This window comes from Ranitomeya variabilis, chromosome 1 (assembly GCF_051348905.1).
Source record: "Ranitomeya variabilis isolate aRanVar5 chromosome 1, aRanVar5.hap1, whole genome shotgun sequence".
NCBI lineage: Eukaryota > Metazoa > Chordata > Amphibia > Anura > Dendrobatidae > Ranitomeya > Ranitomeya variabilis.
The window spans coordinates 460,533,343-460,559,598 of NC_135232.1; the positions used below are offsets into that span (position 1 = coordinate 460,533,343).

General features: G+C 43.0%; 1 protein-coding gene across 1 annotated transcript in view; it reads right to left on the reverse strand.

Annotated features, from left to right (window-relative positions):
- The window catches only part of MUSK (muscle associated receptor tyrosine kinase), a 252,498-nt gene that overhangs the window by 131,192 nt on the left and 95,050 nt on the right, over positions 1–26,256 (reverse strand). The window contains exon 6 of the mRNA XM_077281030.1: positions 12,140–12,264. Within this exon, the coding sequence (XP_077137145.1) occupies positions 12,140–12,264 (125 nt within the window). The remainder of the gene's footprint in view (positions 1–12,139; positions 12,265–26,256) is intronic.

Here is a 26,256-nt window from a genome sequence, read left to right on the forward strand (position 1 = left end):
TTAAAAATAGGGAGATCCCCCCAAAAATGATGTGGGTCCCCCCTATTCTAACTTTAACTATATAAATTCGGAAGCATTTTATTGTTGAAGATGAAATCTATGCCCTAACCTGTCCAGATCTAAATGATCCCCCTCATTAAACAACATGAAAAGTTTACTCTATCTACCGTATAGTCTGAAATTATTGAAAACCTATACAAAATATCAAAAATACAGTGTATTTCTCATGCCAGGTAATCAGGCTAATCTATAACCTTGCCTCCATTACTGATCAGAAGCTTTCTGATAGTTTACAGTGTGCACTGGAAGCTGCCAGTCAGAAGTTTTTGGGGGGTTATCCACAGAGCAGAAGACTTAACTCTGCTACATGTACATTGTAATGCAATTGCCAGCACACCTACATCATTCCCCTTCCTTCTCCATGCAGGAATGTCGACATGCTCCCTGCTTCCTTCCTGTTTTGAGTCACAATGGCACACCTATGGCGCACGCAAGCACACTCCCTCTGCTCTTAAAGGGGCAGCACGTGCATATAGTAAAATGCCGTCAGCTGAGAGTCATTTAGTGTAAATGTTCACCTGCAAGATGGCTCCCAGCCAATAGCTGGGATCTGGGAGGCATCTTGTTTAAAAGGCAATCTCTCCAATAAGGAGATGCCGAGCAACACATTGAGTGTCATTAGGTACTGTGGTGTTCTACCGGTGAAGTTGTGAGGTCCACTGGTCCTGGTGTGGTAGTATCCTGAACCTGAAGTCCCTGGTCCTAGTGCATCCAGTCCTGAACCAAAAGTCCACAGTCCTAGCGCAGCTAGTCCTGAACCCATAGTCCCTGCTACTGGTGTGGCCAGTGTCCTGAACCCAAAATCCCTGGTCCTAGTGCAGCCAGTATTCAACTCAAAGTCCCTAGTTCTTGTGTGTCCCATCCTGAACATGTATTCCGTGTTTCTGGGTTGCTGCGAACAGTCTCCGAACACTGAAGCCACATCAGTGGAACCTGAACCCTGAAGCTGCTCCGGCTGTGCCTGAATATGTGCTGTCCCTTTGTGTCAATAACTTTTCTGCCTCACAATCCTTAAACTAGTAGCCTGAATGGAGCCTGAGTCTGTGTCAGTAACAGTTCTACATGAAGATCCTGAGCCTAGTAGTCTGAATGGAGCCCGAGTTCATATATGCTTCTACGTACCTGAGACTGATTAGGAGTGGTACCTGGAGTACCTCAAACATCTGGAGACTGTGAATTCTGGTAACCTTAGTTCATAGCCTCCAGGTGTCCCAGAAGCTGGGAATTCCAGTAGCCTTAAAGTCTCCTATCTGTGTGCACATGTTGCTTTTTTGTTGCGTTTTTGCCTCATTTATTATTGTGATTTTAATTGTGTTTTTGTGCAGCAATTATACAGAGAGATAGAGAAATAGCCAGCAGATACCCAGCAGCTTTCAAAGAATAAATAAATAATTTAATAGCGCTGGATTCACCCTAATTTTAATAACTAGCTAAGGGAAAAACAGACAGCTGCGGGCTTATATTATCAGACTGGGGAGGCCCATCCGCAGCCTAAAAATACAATTCCGCAGTTGCCGCATAATTGATGCACCAATTCTGGCACTTAAGGCTGAGTCACACATAACGATATCGTTAACGATATCGTTGCAACATCACGCTTTTGGTGACGTAGCAACGATCCCGCTAACGATTTCGTTATGTGTGACAGCGACCAACGATCAGGCCCCTGCTGGGAGATCATTGGTGGTTGGGGAATGATCAGGACCATTTTTTGGTCGCTGATCACCCGCTTTCATCGCTGGATCGGCGTGTGTGACGCCGATCCAGCGATGTGTTCACTTGTAACCAGGGTAAATATCGGGCTACTAAGCGCAGGGCCACACTTAGTAACCCGACATTTACCCTGGTTACCATTGTAAAAGTTAAAAAAAAAACAGTACAAACTCACATTCTGATGTCTGTCACGTCCCTCAGCGTCCACAGGGTTAAAACTGCTTTCGGCAGGAGCGCTGTTAATGCACGCACTGCTGCCGAGAGCTTCCCTGCACTGACTGTCAGCGCCGGCCGTAAAGCAGAGCACAGCGGTAACGTCACCGCTGTTACTGCCGGCGCTGACACATTCAGTGCAGGGAAGCCTGCGGACGCCGGCGGGGGATGTGACAGACATCAGAATGTGAGTATGTAGTGTTTTTTTTTTTTTTACTTTTACAATGGTAACCAGGGTAAATATTGGGTTACTAAGCGCGGCCCTGCACTCAGTAACCTGATGTTTACCCTGGTTACCCAGGTGCTGCAGGGGGACTTCGGCATCGTTGAAGACAGTTTCAACGATGCCGAAGTCGTTCCCCTGATCGTTGGTCTCTGGAGAGAGCTGTCTGTGTGACAGCTCCCCAGCGACCACACAACGACTTACCAATGATCACGACCAGGTCGTATCGCTGGTCATGATCGTTGGTAAGTCGTTTAGTGTAACGGTACCTTTAGCTTAGCTCATCTCAATTGTCTGGTGTGTAGGTAATGGGATTAGGGGTTGATGTCAGCAACTGGCCCTGACACCAAGCCCAGGGATTACTAAAGGTACTGTCACACTAAACGATATCGCTAGCGATCCGTGACGTTGCAGCGTCCTGGCTAGCGATATCGTTTAGTTTGACACGCAGCAGCGATCAGGATCCTGCTGTGATGTCGCTGGTCGCTGAATAAAGTTCAGAACTTTATTTGGTCGTCCGATCGCCGTGTATCGTTGTGTTTGACAGCAAAAGCAACGATACCAGCGATATTTTACACTGGTAACCAGGGTAAACATCGGGTTACTAAGCGCAGGGCCGCGCTTAGTAACCCGATGTTTACCCTGGTTACCAGCGTAAAATGTAAAAAAAACAAACAGTACATACTCACATGCGTCCCCCGGCGTCCGCTTCCCACACTGACTGAGCGCCGCAAAGTGAAAGTGAAACCACAGCACAGCGGTGACGTCACCGCTGTGCCCTGCTACTGCCGGCGCTCAGTCATTGCAGGAAGCAGACGCTGGGGGACGCATGTAAGTATGTACTGTTTGTTTTTTTTACATTTTACTCTGGTAACCAGGGTAAACATCGGGTTACTAAGCGCGGCCCTGCGCTTAGCAACCCGATGTTTACCCTGGTTACCCAGGGACCTCGGCATCGTTGGTCGCTGGAGAGCGGTCTGTGTGACAGCTCTCCAGCGATCAAACAGCGACGCTGCAGCGATCGGCATCGTTGTCGCTATCGCTGCAGCGTCGCTTAGTGTGACGGTACCTTAATGGAGAGGTAAGTAAACATCAATAAACACACACACAGAAAAATACTTTATTTTAAAAAGAAAACAAAAAGCAGACACCCTCTTTCACCAATTTATTTCCCCAAAAAAATCACACTTTAGTTCAGTGATTCCGCCTTAATCCACATCAATGTATCATGGCAAGCCCCATTTAAAATTCCAACATATGGAGCCCTATTCAGAGAACAAGGCTTTATAGGCTGTCACATCAGCACATACCATCAGCACACACTTCCGGATCTTGCAGTGCTCGGCGATAGCGACAGTGTCTGTGACCGGCGTTAACTTTACTGACATCACCGCTGGTCACAGACACTGCCGTGTGTACTGAGAGATCCAGCAGTGTGTGCTGGTGTGACAGCCTATGAAGCCCCACTTTCTATACGAGGCTCTATATTCTGGAATTTTGGACTGGGCTCATGTGGGACATCAATGTGGATTACGATATGGATTACAGCGGATCCCCGACATCGATGTGGATAACGGTAGATCCGTATCACGACAGTCTGCTGTAGTCCAACAAATTTGTAGTGAGATTTTTCTTTAGTAAATAAATTGGTGAAAAAGGGTGTCTTGTTTTCATTTTGTTTTTTAAATTAAGGACTTTTCTGTGTGTGTTTATTGTTTTTTACTTACATGGTTAGTAATGGGGATGTCAGACTGATGCCTCTCCATTACTAACCACTGGGCTTGATGGCAGCTGTGATTTTTGACAAATCACAGCTGTAATCAACCACATATATGCCACCACACTAGGGCTATTGGGATGAGACTGGTAAAGATCCAGAATTGGAGAATCTTATTCTGGCATGCCAATTCTGAGGCAGTTGCAGTCTTTTATGTTTTTGGCTGGGACTGACCAATAACCATGGACTGTCCCAGCCTGATGATAGAAGCCAGCAACTGTCTGTTTTATCTGCACTGGTTTAAAAAAATAGGGTGGACCCCAAGCCATTTTTTAATTATTTATTTATCTAGTCAATGAATTAATCACATACCGCAGTATATATCTATCATTTTAACTAAGCCTTTTTTCCTTTTTTAAACCAGTTTTAATAAGCTACAAACAGCATTCATTGCTGTACAAAAAAAACTTCAAAGAACACTAGCAAAAAACGCACACAAAAATGCATCCAAAATAGTGTTGAGCGATACCGTCCGATACTTGAAAGTATCGGTATCGGATAGTATCGGCCGATACCCGAAAAGTATCGGATATCGCCGATACCGATACGCGATACCAATACAAGCCAATGGGACACCAAGTATCGGAAGGTATCCTGATGGTTCCCAGGGTCTGAAGGAGAGGAAACTCTCCTTCAGGCCGTGGGATCCATATTACTGTGTAAAATAAAGAATTAAAATAAAAAATATTGATATACTCACCTCTCCGGAGGCCCCTTGACATCACCGCTGGTAACCGGCAGCCTTCTTTGCTTAAAATGAGCGCGTTTAGGGCCTTCCATGATGTCACGGCTTCTGATTGGTTGCGTGCCACTCATGTGACCGCCACGCGACCAATCACAAGCCGTGACGTCATTCTCAGGTCCTAAATTCCGAATTCTAGGAACTTAGGACCTGAGAATTACGTCACGGCTTGTGATTGGTCGCGTGGCGGTCACATGAGCAGCACGCGACCAATCAGAAGCCGTGACGTCATGGAAGGTGCTGAACGTGCTCATTTTAAGCAAAGCAGGCTGCCGGTTACCAGCGGTGATGTCCGGAGAGGTGAGTATATCAATATTTTTTATTTTAATTCTTTATTTTTTACATGGATATGGATCCCAGGGCCTGAAGGAGAGTTTCCTCTCCTTCAGACCCTGGGAACCATACACTGGGAACTTCCGATTCTGATTCCCGATACCACAAAAGTATCATATCTCGGTATCGGAATTCCGATACCGCAAGTATCGGCCGATACCCGATACTTGCGGTATCGGAATGCTCAACACTAGTGTTGAGCATTCCGATACCGCAAGTATCGGGTATCGGCCGATACTTGCGGGTATCGGAATTCCGATACCGAGATCCAATACTTTTGTGGTATCGGGTATCGGTATCGAAACAACATTAATGTAAAAATGTGTAAAAGAGAGAATTAAAATAAAAAATATTGCTATACTCACCTCTCCGACGCAGCCTGCACCTTACCGAGGGAAGCGGCAGCGTTCTTTGTTTAAAATTCGCGCTTTTCTTTCCTTTACGTGAAGTCCCGGCTTGTGATTGGTTGCGTCGCAGTCACATGGGCGACGCAACCAATCACAGCAAGCCGTGACGTAATTTCAGGTCCTTAAGGATTTTAAAATTACGTCCCGGCTTTGTGATTGGTTGCGTCGCAGTCACATGGGCGACGCAACCAATCACAGCAAGCCGTGACGTAATTTCAGGCCCTTAAGGATTTTAAAATTACGTTCCGGCTTTGTGATTGGTTGCGTCGCAGTCACATGGGCGACGCAACCAATCACAAGCCGTGACGTCACGGGAGGCTAAACACGCGCGCATTTTAAAATGCGCGCTTGTCCAGCCTCCCGTGACGTCCCAGCTTGTGATTGGTTGCATCGCGGTCAACCAATCACAAGCCGGGAGGCTGGACACGCGCGCATTTTAAAATGCGCGCTTGTCCAGCCTCCCGTGACGTCCCGGCTTGTGATTGGTTGCGTCGCGGTCAACCAATCACAAGCCGGGAGGCTGGACAAGCGCGCATTTTAAAATGCGCGCGTGTCCAGCCTCCCGGCTTGTGATTGGTTGCGTCGCGGTCAACCAATCACAAGCCGGGGTTCGTCACGGGAGGCTGGACAAGCGCGCATATTAAAATGCGCGCATGTCCAGCCTCCCGTGACGTCACGGCTTGTGATTGGTTGCGTCGCCCATGTGACTGCGACGCAACCAATCACAAAGCCGGGACGTAATTTTAAAATCCTTAAGGGTCTGAAATTACATCACGGCTTGCTGTGATTGGTTGCGTCGCCCATGTGACTGCGACGCAACCAATCACAAAGCCGGGACGTAATTTTAAAATCCTTAAGGACCTGAAATTACGTCACGGCTTGCTGTGATTGGTTGCGTCGCCCATGTGACTGCGACGCAACCAATCACAAAGCCGGGACTTCACGTAAGGAAAGAAAAGCGCAAATTTTAAGCAAACAACGCTGCCGGTTCCCTCGGAGAGGTGAGTATAGCAATATTTTTTATTTTAATTCTTTCTTTTACACATTAATATGGTTCCCAGGGCCTGAAGGAGAGTTTCCTCTCCTTCAGACCCTGGGAACCATCAGGAATACCGTCCGATACATGAGTCCCATTGACTTGTATTGGTATCGGGTATCGGTATCGGATTGGATCCGATACTTTGCCGGTATCGGCCGATACTTTCCGATACCGATACTTTCAAGTATCGGACGGTATCGCTCAACACTACTCAACACTAATTCAAAACTAACGTATTGTACGCTGCATTTTACCTGCCAAGTGATGCAGAAATGGTGCAGAAATTTCTGCAGCCAAATGCTCAGCCTTTGCTTTTGCTGCAGATTTTCTATAGGCCACGTTCATACGTTGAGTATTTGGTGAGTTTTTTACCTCGCTGTTTGTAATCCAAAACCAGGAATAGAACAATCAGAGGAAAAATATAACAGGAACACGTCACCACACCTGTATTTATCACCCACTCCTGGTTTTGTCTTACAGATCCTGAGATAAAAAAAACTGTGTTGTTTCAGATGCTGGGGTAAACTGAAGGCAATTGTCTATGCTGTGAAGATACGAGATGTGCAGCATCTGAAACAACGGATACTGTAAGCCTGTGCTAGCATTTCTTCTGTGGTGTTGCTATCAGTGTGTCAAGAGTGGGAGAAGAGGGTTGCATTGACAATCCAACACAATGGGCAGCACTTTGAACATTGTAAATAACTCATGAAAGAATAAAGTTATGTTAAAACCAAGCACACCATTGCTTTTCTTGTGAAATTTTCAATATGTTTAATGTGTCACATGACCCTCTTCCCATTGGAAAAAATAAAGTTGGATCCAAAATGGCCGCCATGGTCACCACCCATCTTGAAAAGTTTTCCCCCTCCCATATACTAATGTGCCACAAACAGAAAGTTGATATCACCAAACATTCCAATTTTATTTAGGTGTATCCATATAAATGGCCCACCCTGTATGTACGGTATGTGTATATGATTTTTAAATATTCTGTGTGAGTGCCCCAGCTTGTTGTTCACTTTTTTGTTTTTACAACCGTGGATTCAGAGTTTTTTGTCCTATATTAAGCTTGTGCCAGGTTTCATAGCAATAATCTGCTAACAGGTTCCCTTTAAGCTCATCTGCAGGTGTCCTCTCACTGCCTCAGCATCGATCTCACAGGCAGCCAGTGTTACAATATTATTTCAAGAGCAGTGAGAGTTGCAGCAAATGTGTTTGTAAGGAGACAACGTTCAGTTCTACTGTTCTGTGTCACTTATATTCCACACACTGGTAATGCCTCCCTTTATTTAAAATAAGCTCTGGAAGCAGGTTTTCATGCAGACCAGTGCCCGGCCCATAGCCTGGATCAGCTCATTTACATATAAGAAAAAATGTGGATTTCTCTGGAATTAGAGATTGGGTTGCAGATAAAAAGGTGTAATTGTATTCAGCTTCCTATGACCTTCATGCCCATATAAATGGTTTAGTAAAGTTGAGCCTAATGACAGATTCCCTTTAAGCATTGACCCCCCCCCATGAATAGCTACATCTTTATAGGTGTTTGGGTGTAGCCTTGACAATCCAGAATCGTCAACATACATCTAATATTTTTATTTCCGCTTAATAAATTCCCATTGCTTACACATTTTTAACAATAAAATTACACAATTTGCACAAAAAAAGTTGAAGCAAATGCAATGGTAAATGTCCTCCACAGTATAGCAGAGTTATTTCCCTCTATAAATTATTATGTCAGCATACTGACTGCCTATGAGCCTATATTATGAAAGCATAAAAACTCCCTGTGGCGACATGCATAGACTATTGGGGTAAGTTTGTACATCATAAGAGTGGTGCAAATAGTGCAGAAGGGGGCCTCACCACAGCCACATCTGAAAAAACTGGTAGAAACAAATTTGGAATACCTATTGGCTACTGTTTATACAAGTATTTCCCTCCATTTCCTTGTAGATTGCAAGCTGGCGAGCAGGGACCTCACTCCTAATGTCACTGTTTAAATTGTCTTAACTTGTATTGAATTTATTGTCTGTACATGTCCCCGCTTAATTGTAAAGTGTTGTGAAATATTTTGGCGCTATATAAATAAAAATTATTATTATTATTATTATTATTATTAAGTATTAGTGATGAGCGAATATACTCGTTACTCGAAATTTCTCGAGCATGCTCGGGTGTCCTCCAAGTATTTTTTAATGCTTGGAAATTTAGTTTTTCTTGCCGCAGCTGAATGATTTACATCTGTTAGCCAGCATAAGCACATGTGGGGATTCCCTAGCAACCAGGCAACCCCCACATGTACTTATTGGAAATTTAGTTTTTCTTGCGGCAGCTGAATGATTTACATCTGTTAGCCAGCATAAGTACATGTGGGGATTCCCTAGCAACCAGGCAACCCCCACATGTACTTATTGGAAATTTAGTTTTTCTTGCTGCAGCTGAATGATTTACATCTGTTAGCCAGCATAAGTACATGTGGGGATTCCCTAGCAACCAGGCAACCCCCACATGTGCTTATACTGGCTAACAGATGTAAATCATTCAGCTGCGGTGCTAAAAACTAAAACTCCGAGCACTAAAAAATACTCGGAGGACCCCCGAGCATGCTCGGGAAATCTCGAGTAACGAGTATGTTCGCTCATCACTATTAAGTATTTATTATTAAAATTTTTGCACTCCGTTGCATATTTTTTTATAGCTTTCCGTGAATTGTTGCAAAGTAATTTGTGGCAACACATTTTAATTTATGTTCATTTTTTAACTACAGGTGCTACTCACAAAATAAGAATATCATCAAAAAGTTAATATATTTCTGTTCTTCAATGCAAAAAGTGAAACTCACATATTATATAGAGTAATTACAAACAGAGTGATCTATTTCAAATATTTATTTCTGTTAATGTTGATGGTAATGGCTTACAGCCAATGAAAACCCAAAAGTCATTATCTCAGTAAATTAGAATAATTAACAAAAACACCTACAAAGGCTTCCTAAGTGTTTAAAAAGGTTCCTTAGTCTGTTTCAGTAGGCTCCACAATCATGGGGAAGACTGCTGACTTGACAGATGTCCAGAATGCAGTCATTGACACACTCGACAAGGAGGGTAAGTCACAAAAGGCCATTGCTAAAGAAGCTGGCTGTTCACAGAGTGCGGTATCCAAGTATATTAATGGAAAGTTGAGTGGAAGGAAAAAGTGTGGTAGAAAAAGGTGCACAAGCAACTGCAGCGCCCCAGAGTCCTGGTTGTTGCAGTATTGTCACTTCCACCAGGGGGAGTGATGGTACGTCTGATGGTACTAAAGGAGTTCACCTGACCAGGTATCACAGTCACACACTACACTTCACACTCTGGCCACCAGGGGGAGCAAAAGGTTCTATCTATTAGGCCACTCCTCACACTCGGGTAAAACTGGGGGTTGGATAGGAAGTTAGTCAGAAAGCTACCTGGGTTTGACCCAGAGAAGACCTGTCAGGCAGACAGTGAGAGAAAAGGATGAACATCTGATAAGCAGACAGAGGTCCCTGTCAGGGGTGGGATCCTGAAAGAGACATAGCAAGAGATAGAACGTTACGGAGCTGCGCCTGCACCTCATTGCGGCAGCATCCTAAGAAAGGACAAGAAGCAAAGTATATTGTGGAGAAGTGAGAAACGAAATCACAGCACAAGGAGATAATACCAGGAGGAGTCGTGCCCCGAGATCGGCAACATCCTTCTGAGGCGCGTAGCCGGTGGCCGGAACACCGAGGGAGTAATTGGCTCTATGCATTACTTCGAAACACGGCAGGACAGTTAATTCCAAGTTGGCTGCCCGACTTTCAACCTAATGAAGACAACGGAGGCAAATTGTGGGAGAGGGGCGTCTTTAGGGTCCCTATAAAATAGCTCCAGGCCTACCCCGTCATACGGGTCGTCCTAGCCATACCATCTGGGGGACGAAGAGAGAGAACATCAGAAATATACACGAGAGTTGTGAGGACTATCCCGTGGTGCTCAGCAGGGAGGTACTACAACACACAGGCGCTAGTAGGAAGGCTACTGATTTCCACCTGCAAAGGGAACTCTGGATGTGCCTTCGGACCGGCCGGACTTAGCCTGCCCTGTGAACGGTACTCTGGACTGTGGATGCTGAAGTCTTCAGTAAAAGGTAAAGAGACTGCAACCTTTGTGTCCTCGTTATTCATCGCGCCTTACAACATCCACCATTACCACCTACTCTTCAAGGGAAGCCCTGGGGACATACTTCACCTGTGGGAAGGTATAACATCTAGCTGCCATTCCATCACCCCAACGGACCCTTAGCAGTGTCGGTCACCCTGATCGAACACCACAGGTGGCGTCACAAACACTTGACAAACTACACCTTTAATTGGGTGCCCCTTAGCAGGGCCACGGACTGGGTCGGGCCACCGTGACATCCCCAGAACCGAGACAGAGGGACCCGGTACCGAGTACCCCACTGCCCTGCGCCTGAGGGCGATGCACAACCGATGCACAGCACTGACCTGCAGCCTTGATAGGATTGTTAAGAAAAGGCCATTCAGAAATTTGGGGAGATTCACAAGGAGTGGACTGCTGCTGAAGTCATTGCTGCAAGAGCCACCCACCACACACAGACATTTCCAGGACAGGGGCTACATGTGTTGCATTCCTTGTGTCAAGCCACTCATGACCAATAGACAATGCAAGAAGCTTCTTACCTGTGCCAAGGAGAAAAAAAGACTGGACTGTTGCTCAGTGGTCAATGTGTCATTTTCAGATGAAAGTAAATTTTGCATTTCATTTGGAAATCAAGTTTCCAGAGTCTGGAGAAAGAGTGAAGAGGCACAAAATCCAAGGTGCCTGAGGTCTAGTGTGAAGTTTCTACAATCAGTGATTGTTTGAGGAGCCATGTCATCAGCTGGTGTAGGTCCACTGTGTTTTATCAAGACCAAAGTCAGCGCAGCCATTTATCGTGAAATTTTTAAAGCACTTTATGCTTCCCTCTGTCGACAAGCTTTTTGGAGATGGAAATTTTATTCTCCAGCATCTGGCACCTGTCCACACTGCCAAAGTACCAATACCTGATTTAAAAACATTGGCCAGCAAACTTGCCTGACCTTAACCCCATAAAGAATCTATGGGGTGTTGTCAAGAGGAAGATGAGAGACACCAGACCCAACAATGCAGACAAGCTGAAGGCAACTATCAAAGCAACCTGGGCTTCCATAACACCTCAGCAGTGCCATAACCTGATCGATTCCATGCCACGCCACATTGATTCATTAATTGAAGCAAAGGAGCCCCAACCAAGTATTGAGTGCATTTACTAAACATACATTTCAGCAGACCAACATTTTGGATTTTAAAACCAGTTTTCAAGGTGGTGTTATACAGTATTCTAATATACTGAGATAATGACATTTGGGTTTTCATTGGCTGGAAGCCATAATCATCAACATAAACAGAAATAAACACTTGAAATAGATCACTCTATCTGTAATGACTCTATACAATATATTAGTTTCACTTTTTGTATTGAAGAACTGAAATAAATTAACTTTTTGATGATATTCTAATTTTATGAGAAGCACCTGTATGTGGCTGTGAGCAAGGATTATAGTACTAGTTCAGTATTAGTGAAATATACTTACAGATTTTCCATTTTCAAACCACCTGATAGAAGGGACAGGAATACCGGATGCGGTACACCTCAGAGACACTTCTGAGCCAAACGTTACATTCTGTGATTCTGGCGCTTTTATGATCCTGGCAAGCACTGCGAAGGAAGGATGGTTTCACAAGGTCACAACTAACGTACAGGTGTTATTAAGATATTCAGGATAATACATAATAATTTATGGATTAATATCTCAGTTGTCACTTGTGTCATAAATCCTTTATTTAGTCGGTGTTGATAATGGTATTTAAGGGTCATTTATAAGCACATATTTACATTTTATATGTAGCTATTCTTTTATAAAAAGTTAATTCATTTTGAAAATGTTTAACTCTAATTATTTTCTATAGATCCTGAGTTATAGTCATGGAAAAATGTGCAAGGATGCAGGGGGGCAGAGATAGCAGTTGCGACCAGACCCTGGTGCCTGATGGTGGCCAAAGAACGTTCTGACAGCAGTATTATGAATGGCTTTGCCTCCCAGGAGTTTTGATAACAGCTTGTAGAGGGCAGAGCTGAATTCATAAATCTTTAAGCTATCATTATACACAGTCAGCAAGTCAGCTTAGCTGATCTCCAATGTTTCAGTTCAATTCTTTTTTTCCTTGATTATTAGCGACTCCTAAATGTAGGTCACCACAGCAAGATCTGCTTTGTTTTTATCTTATCTTTTTCTGAGCTGGAACTTATCTCTTAAAAACTAATTTTAATAGTGCCTACATGGACATGTGCATAAGGACAAATTCACACTGTCCGTCACATCCACTTAATTGCCGCTGTCAGAGATTGACAGAGGCCTTTGTATGGTCAGACACAGATGACGTATTTTCAGACTTTCCAGCATCTGCCTAGTGTGGAGCAGGCTCTGCTCCTGAGCCTGCTCCACACACCCTTTGACTTGCTCCATGATGGATGTAATGTTAAAGTATACTTCATTTTACATTTTATGGAAAGTTGCATTGCAAATATATTTTATTGTGACAAAGAAAAGGAATAAGCTCATTGCGTTGTTCACTTTGAAACTGGACGGCACACAGTCATGTTATTTAATGGAACTGTTCATATATTCTATTTTTTATGGATATGTGTATCTATTCTGTTAAACTTGACCATGCAATGTCTAAAAATTAATGGCAACAGATCTTTTTTTAAAACATTTTAATGAGACAAAGGAAAGTAATATGGTTATTAAACCTCATGGATATCGCTGAGCAAAATATGAGCTAAGCATTCTCTAATTGTTCTGTGAGATCACTTGGTTGTATCTAGCTGTCAAAAGCCATTTCCTGGAGCAAGGGAAATAAATAAAACATCTGGAGCGTCGTCATAACTAAAATCAGCCACACCAGCCAATCTGAAAATCTACACCACCCCAAAGAACAATGTGCTTCCTATAACCTTACACTGCCAAATGAAATGGAAATATCACATTTTCAAAATGTAACATAGAGTAAAGGTATACAAGTGTATATGTATCTCTCTATAAATATTACACAGTATATACTTTAGAGTTAGGTCCAGACATTTTTGGACAGTGGCCAAATTTTTGTGATTTGGTTTCTGTATGCCATTATTTTTTTATTTAAAATGAAACAACTGAGATGCAATTGAAGCGTAGACTTTCAGGTTCAATTAAAGGGGTTGACCAGAAACATGCTGTGAAATGTTTAGGAATTGCAACCATTTTTCTACAAAGTCTCCTCATTTCAGGTGCTCAAAAGTATTTTGATAAATTAGATTTACTGTAAATTAAAGACCAAATGCTGGGTTTCCTCTGCCAGGCCTTTACTGCAACTGACTTAAGTTTTAAAAAAAATAAATAAAATAAAATCACATTGTACAATTTTTAAATAAATGCATTGCATTTTATTGCATAAAATAAGTATTTGATCACCTACCAACCAATAGGACTTCTGCCTCACACAGACCTGTTAGTGTTTCTTCAAAAAGCCCTTCTCTGCACTCATTACCTGTATTAATTGCACCTGTTTGAACTCGTTATCTATATAAAATACACATGTCCACATATTAAATTAATCACATCTGTTGTGAACTCTATTTCTGGGCTCCCTCTTGTGGTCACAAGTGGTACTGTGTGAGTGCTGTCTTTCTGCAGGTTTGTGACTGGCATCAGCTGTCTCGTTAGTTGGTGTGGGCTGGTTTTCTATTTAAGCTCACTTGGACTCTCAGTCTATGCCTGCTGTCAATGTATTCAGTGCTATTCTGATTCCTTCTGACTACCTTGCTCCCAGTCTCTTCAAGAGAAGCTAAGTTTCCGTTTTGTTCATTTTTTGATCATCAGTGTTCTATATGTTTCTTGTCCAGCTTGCTAATATGTGATTTCCCAGCTTGCTGGTAGCTCTGGGGGGCTGAGTTTCTCCCCCCACACCGTTAGTTGGTGTGGGGGTTCTTGATTTCTCAGCGTGGATATTTTGGTAGGGTTTTTTACTGACCGCACAGTTCGCTATCTGTTTTCTGCTATCTAGTATTAGCGGGCCTCATTTGCTGAATCTGTTTTCATTCCTATGTGTGTCTTTTCTCCTTACCTCACCGTTATTATTTGTTGGGGGCTTCCTATATCTTTGGGGTTATTTCTCTTGAGGCAAGTGAGGTCTTGCTTTCTCTTTAGGGGTAGTCAGTTTCTCAGGCTGCGTCGAGACGTCCAGGATTTTAGGCACGTTCACCGGCTACCTTTAGTGTGTTTGGATAGGATCAGGTTTTGCGGTCAGTCCAGTTACCACCTCCCTAGAGCTCATGTCTATGTTTAGTTACTTAGCTAGTATTTCCTGTGATCCCCAGCCACTGGGATCATAACACACATCCCAACCTCATGCATGCCACCACCGTGTTTGACAGTGGGGATGGCGTGTTCAGGGTGATGAGCTGTGTTGCCTTTATGCCAAACATATTGTTTGGCATTGTTGCCAAAAATTCGATTTTGGTTTCATCTGACCAGAGCACCTTCTTCCACATGTTTGGTGTGTCTCCAAGGTGGCTTGTTGCAAACTTTAATCAACACTTTTTGTGGATATCTTTGAGAAATGGCTTTCTTCTTGCCATTATTCCATAAAGGCCAGATTTGTGCAGTGTATGACTGATTGTTGTCCTATGGACAGACTGTCCCACCTCAGCTGTAGATCTCTGCAGTTCATCCAGAGTGATCATGGGCCTCTTGACTGCATCTCTGATCAGTCTTCTTGTTTGAGATGAAAGTTTAGAGGGACGGCCGGGTCTTGGTAGATTTGCAGTGGTATGATACTCCTTCCATTTCAATAAGATCACTTGCACAGTGCTCCTTGAGATATTTAAAGTTTTGGAAATCATTTTGTATCCAAATACAGCTTTAAACTTCTCCACAAAGGTATTGCAGACCTGCCTGTTGTCTTCCTTGGTCTTCATGATGCTCTCTGTGCTTCAAACAAAACCCTGAGACTATCACAGAGCAGGGGCATTTATACGGAGACTTGATTACACACAGGTGGATTATATTTATCATCATTAGGCATTTAGGACAACATTGGATCATTCAGAGATCCACAATAAACTTCTGGAGTGAGTTTGCTGCAATAAAAGTAAAGGGGCCGAATAATATTACACGCCCCACTTTTTAGTTTTTGAATTTCCTAAAAAATTTAAAATAACCAATAAGTTTTGTTCAACTTCACAATTGTGTTCCGCTTGTTGTTTATTCTTCACCAAAAATGTATTTTTGGTATATTTATATTTGAAGCATGATATGTTGGAAAAGGTTGAAAAATTCCAGGGGGCTGAATACTTCCACAAGGCACTGCATATACAGTGCCTTGGGAAAGTATTCAGCCCCAAAATATATTGGGTTGCAAAAGTATTCACAGTACTTGTACCTATTTTGCTACATTACAACCTGTGTTCAAATGTTTTTGTAATCCGATTTGGTGAAGTGAGGTGAGAAAAATAGCCAGCCAAGAGTCATTCAATTTTTGTTTGAGGGATTTTAAAATTCTTCCAGTTCTGTGAGATTCCACGGTCGTCTTGGATGCACTGCTATTTTGAGGTCTAGCCATTGGTTTTCAATCATATTCAGATAAGGGGTCTGTGAGGACTATTCTAAAACCATCAGCTTGCACCCTTTGATGTATTTTTCGGACTATAAGACGCACTTTCCCCCAAAAAAAAATGTGAGGAAAAGGGGGGGTGCGTCTTATAGTTGGAATGCAGGCTTACCAGCAGAGGTGTGGCAGTGGCAGAGATGCGGTGGTGGCAGAGGTGCGGGGATGATGAGGCGCAGTGAGCGGTATGGCGTGAGCGGGGTCCCTTCCACAGGTGAGGTGACGCAGCGGCCCGGTATCCAAGGTAAGCAGCTGAGCCGGGTGAATCATGGCTTTATCGGTGGCGGTGGCCATCTTCCTGAGGCCGCGCATGCGCAGATGGAGTGCTCTGCTTCCTGGGGCTTCAGGAAAATGGCCGCGGGAGGCCACGTGTGCGCAGATGGAGATCGCGGCGGCCATTTTCCTGAAGCCGAGATCTAAATCTGCATACTTCTGATGCTGAGTTTTATAGTGAGGATGCAGGAGAAGTTTACTTCTGATGATTCGTCCATTAAGGCCATATTTGTGCTGGTATTTCTGAACAGTAGAACAATGTCCCACAACTCCAGAGTCTACTAAATGTTTTTGAAGGTGTTTTGTTTAAGTGTTCCCTTTATTTTTTTTAGCAGTGTATATATATATTGCCTAAAATAAAAAGGTAATTTATCATCTTTAACTTAAGGCTTTTCAGATACAGTGGGGAGGAAAAGCATTTAGCCAGCCACCAATTGTGCAGGTTCTCCCACTTAAAAAGTTGAGAGAGGCCTGTTGTTGACATCATGCAGTGGGTATGGAAAGTATTCAGACCCCTTTAAATTTTTCACTCTTTGTTTCATTGCAGCCATTTGGTAAATTTAAAAAAGTTCATTTGGCCATAAGCATTCAGACCCTTTGTTAGACACTCATATTTAAGTCACATGCTGTCCATTTCTTTGTGATCCTCCTTGAGATGGTTCTACTCCTTCATTGGAGTCCAGCTGTGTTTAATTAAACTGATAGGACTTGATTAGAAAGGCACACACCTGTCTATATAAGACCTCACAGCTCACAGTGCAAGTAAGACCAAATGAGAACCATGAGGTCAAAGGAACTGGACAAAGAGCTCAGAGACAGAATTGTGGCAAGGCACAGATCTGGCCAAGGTCACAACAGAATTTCTGCAGTACTCAAGGTTCCTAAGAGCACAGTGACCCCCATAATCCTTAAATGGAAGAAGTTTGGGGCCACCAGAAGTCTTCCTGGACCTGGCTGTCCAGCCAAACTGAGCAATCGTGAGAGAAGAGCCTTGGTGAGAAAGGTAAAGAAGAAAAAAGCAAACATCATGAAAAGCAGACTCACCAAAACCTTGTCAAATGATAAATGCACTAGCAGGGTCCAGCAGGCCCCCACTGATAAAGGCTAGAGCAGCACAGGTGCAAGCTACTGATGAGAACAACCACCCACTCACCTAAATAATAGAAGGGTTGGCTGCCTAGTTGCAAAAATGCACACAGGTAAGGCTTACATAAGACACTATTCACACAGATAGGTGGGATGCACATTGTCTCGACAACCTATTGATCACGCCCATAGTATTAGCAGGGGGGCGTCCAGCACTATATATAAATGCACCACACATAAACTAAGCCAACATGAAGGGGCCCTGCTGCACCCTGCAAAAAAATTATAAAAAGTGCAATGAAAAGATGAAAAAATTGTAATGCATATAATACATTAAATGATGTATTGGTTACTATTTTGGCCAAAATGGATAAGCTCGCAACTCAATGCCAAGGGTCCTCATTAACTTGAGAGTCCTACGCTAATATGAAAAACAGCTAACATAGATAAACTAAAAAAAAAGCACACATCATGAAAAGCAGACTCACCAAAACCTTGTCAAATGACAAATGCACTGCAGCAGGCCCCCACTGATAAACTATGAGAGTCAAAATGAGAAAACAAATCCAGAAAATCACCTTGTTTGATTTGGCAAGATTTATTTTTCAAAGAGGGTATTTATCAGAGAGGCACCAGAGAGACCAGAGGTAGCCCTTTAGGAGCTGCAGAGTTCTCAAGCAGAGACTGGAGTATCAGTCCATACGACCACGATAAGCCATAGACTTCATAGAGCTGGCCTTTATACAAGAGTGGGTACAAAAAAATCTTTCACTTACACACAATTGCAGGCATGTAACCCCTCTGATGCTGCTGTCAGTAGTGACAGTGACATAGAGGAGAAATGCGCAGGGAATGCGTTCCCTGCGCGCTCTAGATCTTGTCCTGATGGACTCTAAAAATTCCTGTGAAGCACTTGAAGGGTTAATAAACTTCTTGAATGCGGTTTTCTGTACCTTGAGGGGTGCAGTTTTTAGAATGGTGTCACTGTTGGGTATTTTCTGTCATATAGAACCCTCAAAGTCACTTTGAATGTTAGGTGGTCCCTAAAAAAAAGGTTTTGCAAATTTTGTTGAAAAAATGAGAAATCGCTGGTCAAATTTTAAACCCTTATAACTTCCTAACAAAAAAAATAATGTTTCAAAAATTGTACTCATGTAAAGTAGACACATGGGAAATGTTATTTACTAACTATTTTGTGCGATATGATTCTCTGATTTAAGGGCATAAAAATTAAAACTTTGAAAATTGTGAAATTTTCAATATTTTCACCAAATTTCCATTTTTTTCGCAAATAAACACAAGTCATGTAAAAAAATTTTTAACACTATCATGAAGTACAATATGTCACGAGAAAACAGCCTCAGAATCAGTGGGAACCATTGAAGCATTCCAAAGTCATGACTTCATAAATTAATAGTGGTCAGAATTGTAAAAATTGGCCTGGTCAGGAAGGTGAAAACAGGCTTCGGGGTGAAGGGGTTAAGGGGAAAAATGTAAATATTTTGGAGTGACCTAGTTAAAGCCCAGACCTTAATCCAATTGAGAATCTGTTGTCAGACTTGAAGATTGCTCTTCACCAGAGTAAACCATCAAACTTGAAGAAGCTGGAGCAATTTCGCCTTGAGGAATGGGCAAAAATCCCATTGGTAAGATGTGGAAAGCTCATAGAGACTTATCCAAAGCCACTTTCAGCTATAATTGCCAAAAGGAGGCTCTACAAAGTACTGAATTTAGAGGTATGAATAGTTAGGCACAATGAAGTTGTCAGTTATTTTGTGCTATTTGTTTGCTTCGCTATAGAAAAAAAACAAAACAATTTTTCACAGTTGTGGGCATGTTCATGTACATGAACTAATGACAACTCTCAAAAAACAGTGAAATTCCAGGTAGCAAAACATGAAAAGTGCCAAAGAGGGAGGGTGAATACATTCGCAAACCACCGTGCACATATTTTTTACACAAAGTATATTTTTATATATACAGTAAGTGCCCAAGGTTGTGTATGTGTGTATGTATATATTTATGTATTTAGATAGTGCTGTTAATTTTTTTTGTAGTATACACTTGGATATGGCTCTTATCTGACTGCACAGTCCTCCCATCAACCAAAGGCTTCATTTAACTCCTTAAGGACCAGGTGTATTTCCGTTTTTGCGCTTCAATTTTTCCTCCTATTCTTTTGAGAGACATAACTTTGTTATTTTTACATAAATATGGCCATGTGAGGGCTGTTTTTTTGTGGGATGATTTTTTCTTTTGAATGACACCATTGTTTTTACCATATCGTATACTTGAAAACAGGAAAAAAAAGTGTGGTGAAATTGCAAAAAAAGTGCAATTTCACAACTTTTTTTTTTTTTTTTGCCATGTTCACTAAACGCTAAATCTGACCTGCTGTTATGATTCTTCAGGTCAATACAATACTTTTTTATTTAAATGGTGAAAAAAAATTGAAAGTTTGTAAACAAAAAAAAAAACAATAGTGGTAATTTCCAAGACCTGTAGCATCTTCATTTTTCGGGATGTGGGGCTGGGTGAGGGCTTATTTTTTGTGCTCCGAGCTGATATTTTCATTGGCATTATTTTGGGATAGAAACTATGTTTTGATCTCCTGTTATTGCGTTTTATTGCAATGTTGCAGCTACCAAAAAAACTTAATTCCGGCGTTTTGATTTTTTTTTTATTACACCATTTACTTATTGGGTTAATTATTTTTATAGCTTGATAGGTCGGGTGATTCTGAGCATGTTGATACCAAATATGTGTACTTTTTATATTTTTTACATGTTTTATTTTGAATGGGGCAAAAGGAGGGTGATTTGAAGTTTTACTTTTTTAAAGGGACTCTGTCACCTGAATTTGGAGGGAACAATTTTCAGCCATAGGGGCGGGGTTTTCGGGTGTTTGATTCACCCTTTCCTTACCAGCTGGCTGCATGCTGGCTGCAATATTGGATTGAAGTTCATTCTCTGTCCTCCATAGTACACGCCTGCATAAGGCAAGATTGCCTTGTGCAGGCATGTACTACGGAGGACAGAGAATGAACTTCAATCCAATATTGCAGCCAGCATGCAGCCAGCGGGTAAGGAGAGGGTGAATCAAACACCCAAAAACCCCGCCCCTATGGCTGAAAATTGTTCCCTCCAAATTCAGGTGACAGAGTCCCTTTAAGTTTCAATGAATTTTATTTTCATAAACAAAGTAAGTTTGCAATAGACTCCCGCGCAGGGGAGCGCTATATACTTACATCAGAGAAAATATATTTACATAAACACATCTTCACAGACATAGACACGACAAGGCAAAGACAAAGGGTCAAATACATAGGGGGGACAGGATAGAAAAAGAGATTCCCACACTGTGCCTTACATTTATAAGCAGCGAAGTAGGAAGACGAGGCAGAGGAGAATAACCTCCCCCCTCCCCCCTCCGCAACTGCAACGGAGACACAAAGTTTTACTTTTTTACATGCTATGTGTAACAAAAATGCTCTTCTGCTATGAGCGCCAACCACCAGGCAGCACTCATAGCAGTTCAGCAATGACAACCACAAGGGTCTCCTGTAGACTCTGGGTGTTAGGCGCCGGGATTTTCCCACTGCACCAGGTAGATCCCAAGCCTTGTTTGCCTCTGCGGTCTCCCGTTCTGTTCCTGCTACAGTAGGGGCTGCTCAGCAAAGACGTCAGTCTCAGGGTCTTGCTCAGACTAGGGCTGTTCATCTGGTTACTGCTGGCCTTCCGGACAAAGCTATGGTAATCTGCAATAAGCATTGGCAAACAGATGTTCCAGAGGCTAAGTCCAGAAATCACTCTACTGAGCATGCTCGTGAGGTGGCAACTTCTCATTGTCAGGTTGATGTGGCAGTTCCAGATAGGTCCTGGAGCAAGGTCTTGTCTGACTGGACTTAAGCGGAACGTATAAAATGTTCTCTGGAGTGCACGCCGTTGCGCTAAGATCACTTTTGTCATATGTGTGTGTGGAACATTATGGTAGAATGGACTAGTCGGCATGTGCTCTGGGCAGGCGTGTAGTCTTTAGTATTCTGGCACCTCCAAATAGGAGTTTAGGTGAATTCAGGGCAGGCGCATAACCTTTACAATTCCGGCATCTCTGGAGAGGTGTTTGTGTGCGTGCATACGCTGAGATTGTGCCCACTACCCGGTTCAACGTTACTTTTCACTTTCTCCAGGGAGAAGAATTTGCTCACCAATGCCCTATCTTGTTCCATTGTTTCACCCAAGGACGGAGACGAGCCATAGCTTATTGTCCCATCGGATAGCCTCCAAACGATGGCTCAGGTGTCTCTAGAGCAGGTGCCTCTGGGCAAATCCTATGTGCCACCTAATCAGCACCTGGAGGCCCTCTCTTGGGCTCACTCATCTAAGTTAGGAGGACATTTTGGCATCAAAAGGACCACTAAGCTTTTGGCGAGAACTTATTAATGATCTCGGTTGGCACAGGACATAAGGGATTGCGTTCAGGCTTGTGTCTCATGTGCCAGGAACCCGTTTTCCCAGCAGAGACCCGTGGGCTTGTTACATCCTTTGCTAGTGGCAGATAGGTCATAGGGGATAGTTGGGATGGATTTTATTGTGGATCTGCCCGTCTCGTAACAAAGGGTTATCCGGGTAGTCAGCGATCATTTCTCCAAAATGGTCCATCTGGTTCCTCTTCCACGCCTACCTTTAGTTTTTGTTAAACATATTTTTCTCCTTCGTGGGATGCCTCACAAGATTGTCAGCAATCGGGGTCCCCAATTCGCATCTTAGTTCTGGAGGGAGCTTTGTCGGCTGTTAAGCATAGAGCTCAATCTCTCTTCAGGATTCCATCCCGAGATGAATGGGCTGTTAGAGAGGGCCAACCAGACTCTTATCATGTACCTATGACACTTTGTTTCTGCCAGGCATGATTACTGGGCATCCTTACTGCCCTGGGCAGAGTTTGCTTTGAACAACTCCATCACTGATTCCACTGGGCAGACACCATTCCGCCTTAATTACGGTCAGCACCCGCGGGTACCTGTGCCTATGCCCGTCTCATCCTCCGATCCTAAGGTGGTGCATTGGGCAGTGAAGGCGAGTGACATCTGGGATCGCATGCAGGATGCTATTAAGGCCTCTGAGGAGAGAATGAAGTTGATGTGCATCATTGTCCCTCTCTGGTTTTTCCCCCTGACAATTTAGTGTGGATCTATGCTCGTAACTTCAGCCTGCATGTAGAGTCAAGGAAATCTGCTCCCTGCTATTTGGGTCCATTCAAGGTTCTGGAACAGGTGAATCCTGTGGTATATCGTCTCTGCCTTCCTCCACATCTGAACATCGCTGGCACCTTCCATGACTCTCTCTTGAAACCCATATTCATAACCCAGCCATCTGGGATTCCTTCCAGGGGCTCGAATACTTCCTTGGATGATTTTGAGGTCAATGCCATTGTCGGGTCCAAGGTGGTGCATGGCAAAAACATTTTTTGGTGGACTGGAAGGGTCATGGGCCAGAGGATAGGACCTGTGAGCCGATTGAGCACATTTGTGCCCCTCAGCTCATTGTGGCTTTCAAGCATGATGAACGTCACCATAGGGGGGCCTAGCGGGAGGTAATATTTACGCTGGGATTCTCCCACTGCTCAGGGTAGATCCCAAGCCTTGTCTGCCTCTGCAGTCTCCCATTCTTTTCTGGCAGCAGTAGGGGCTGCTCAGCAAAGATATCGGTCTCAGCATCTTGCTCAGACTAGGGCTATTCACTTGGTTACTGCCTTCCAGCCAAAGTTATGATAATCAGCAATAAGCACTGGCAAACAGACGCTCCAGAGGCTAAGTGCAGAAATCCCTCTTCATGCACATGAGGTGGCGACTTGTCATTGGTGGTCAGTCGTTTGGGTGATGTGGCAGTTCCGGATTAATCCTCGAGCAAGGTCCTGTCTGACTGGAGTTAAACCGAACTTATAAAAGGTTCTTTTGAATGCATTCCGGTGCACTAAGATTACTTTTGTCATACGTGTGTGGAACATTACAGTAGTGTGGACTTGTCTGTCTGTGCTCAGGGCAGGCGTATAGCCTTTAAAATTCTGGCACCTCTGGAGAGGAGTTTGTGTACTTGCATATGCTGAGATTGTGCCCACTACCTGTTCCTTTGCCCCAGTGAGGGTTACATTCACCTGTGAAGCAACAAGGGATTTCAGGTAGCGCCATTTTCATTAGCGTGGCATCTAGCTGCGCCACACTGTTTAGGGACAGCTGTATCTCCATCTATACCCCTCTGTAAAGCTAACAGACTTGGGTAATTCATTTCAATTCACACAGAGTGACACTAAACCCTGTGTGTTTTGGAGATTGCTTGCAGCACGCTTCTGCCATTGTTTACTAGCTGCGATTTTCCATCTCTGCATGGTGGACCCCGGGTTGCGATTGCCTTTCATCATAATTTATATTTAGTGCGATCCACCAACCCTAACACCGTGTTGTCATGCCAACCCATCTGCGACCTGCTGTCATGTGACACGAATGGCAGTGGGCGGAGCTAAGATGCACATCCGGCATGCAAGAGTTAAATGCCACTGTTAGAGATTGACAGCAGCACTTAACTAGCTAACAGCTGTGGGTGGATCGTGATTCCACTCTCAGCTGTTAGGGGCACATGACAGCTAATCAGATCATCTTTCATGTAACGGAAAATTACGGGCTCATTACCGGAGCCCGCACCAAAGAGGAGTAGGTGACCTATGATGGACATAGCACATCATAGGTCATTAAGGGGTTAAACTTCTGTATATTTTTGTCACTATTTCATCAGTATTTGTATGCCAAAAGTATTTGTATGCCAGGAGTGTCTCCAAAACACAGAACAGGAATCAATCTTTCAATTATAGTTCTTCTCTGTAAGTTCCACTCCTGCATGCTGCAATTATATTTTCAGACCGAACTGAGGTGGGAAAAAAATCACAGATTAGCATGAAATCATAGAATAACACTAGCCAGAGTGCAATCAAATTTTTTATAGGATTGCATTTGTCTGTTTTTCACGCAGATGAGTATGAGCCCTAACTGTGAGAGTGACAGCGGACTATAACAGGGTTCATTCTCTGCTCTTCTAAAGCGTCTGACTATCTAGAAAAAGTTGGGCCTTTTTGAGGGATATTAGGGACTGTTCTAAATGCTTTTGTTGGATGATATTTAGAAAAATCATCATCCTGAGGCTGCTCACTCTTCTATAAGATAAAAAGGGCAGTTCCAGATTGGCCATAGGTGCTCTTTAAATATTTAGCTGTTTTTGATGAAATCTTCCAAAGTGCCAATTAGCCCAGCCTGGAACCAAAACTAATTAACCATTGGTTTGCTGTAGCAAAGTAAATGAGAAACAGTTGAAATAAATAGACCTCCAATAATGTATGCAGCGATTGCTGGTTAACTTGGAACATGGTGCATGGGGATGTCACCGTATCCCACTCCAGCACAGCCTCATACACTCCTCATACACTCCTCATTCTTGCAGACTCTGCTCAAGATGGCTGTGCTTTTTCTTCTTGTCTTTCACTGTTATAAAAACCCTCCCTTTCACATCTTACAGACATATCACAGTGTCTTAAGCATGTTCAAACAACAGCGACATCTTGCGGCCAGTTAACCACATTAATTATAAAGAAACAAATCTATTGACAACAAGTGCAAAGATTATTCATGAGTGAGTACAATTACATTTTATCTTCAATTATACTGCCCTGGTGAGCCGACACACATCTCACACGTGCATGTGTATATGTTTATGTGCATGTGTGCGTGTATGTGCATGTGTGTGTGACTAAAGAGAGTGATATTCAATCGGAAATTAAAAAAAAAATATTAAAAAGTATCTAAGAAAATGTACAAAATTATGGCATTTATGTTGCCTATTGCAGCGTATGAAATTGGACCATTTACTAAACTTCGTGCTCAGAAGCAATGTTTTATGTTGTCTTCAGTCAAATATGAAATATTTATTATGTAGTAACTTGATGACTAAAGATGAAAACCATTTTGTAGAGTATAACATTTTTCTGTTTAAATATTAATATGCATGACAGGATTAGTAAGATCATTGGGCGTATCGGAAAACTTACAGCTACAATAAAAAACAGCTGTTAAGCAATAGTATAGACATATTAATGCGCTTTGAGGTTGCCACATGCTTTTGTTATGAGATTAGAACATTTTCCATAATTTACTTAAGCTTTTTTCGAGCTTGATGGAAAATGTTATCTTTGGATGATTGAGATAATTATGACAGACAGGGGTTCATTCAAGGTTTACAGCCGAGTAGTCAGGAATATCTGGAAAGGTTTCATTGGACCAGTGCTATAGTGGCAGTGTTACAAAAGTTGAATCCCTGCAGGAATGTGTTCTGTGTTTTGTTTTTTTCTATATACACTCACCGGCCACTTTATTAGGTACACCATGCTAGTAACGGGTTGGACCCCTTTTGCCTTCAGAACTGCCTCAATTCTTCGTGGCATAGATTCAACAAGGTGCTGGAAGCATTCCTCAGAGATTTTGGTCCATATTGACATGATGGCATCACACAGTTGCCGCAGATTTGTCGGCTGCACATCCCAAAGATGCTCCATACAAGGCAGGATGGATCCATGCTTTCATGTTGTTTACGCCAAATTCTGA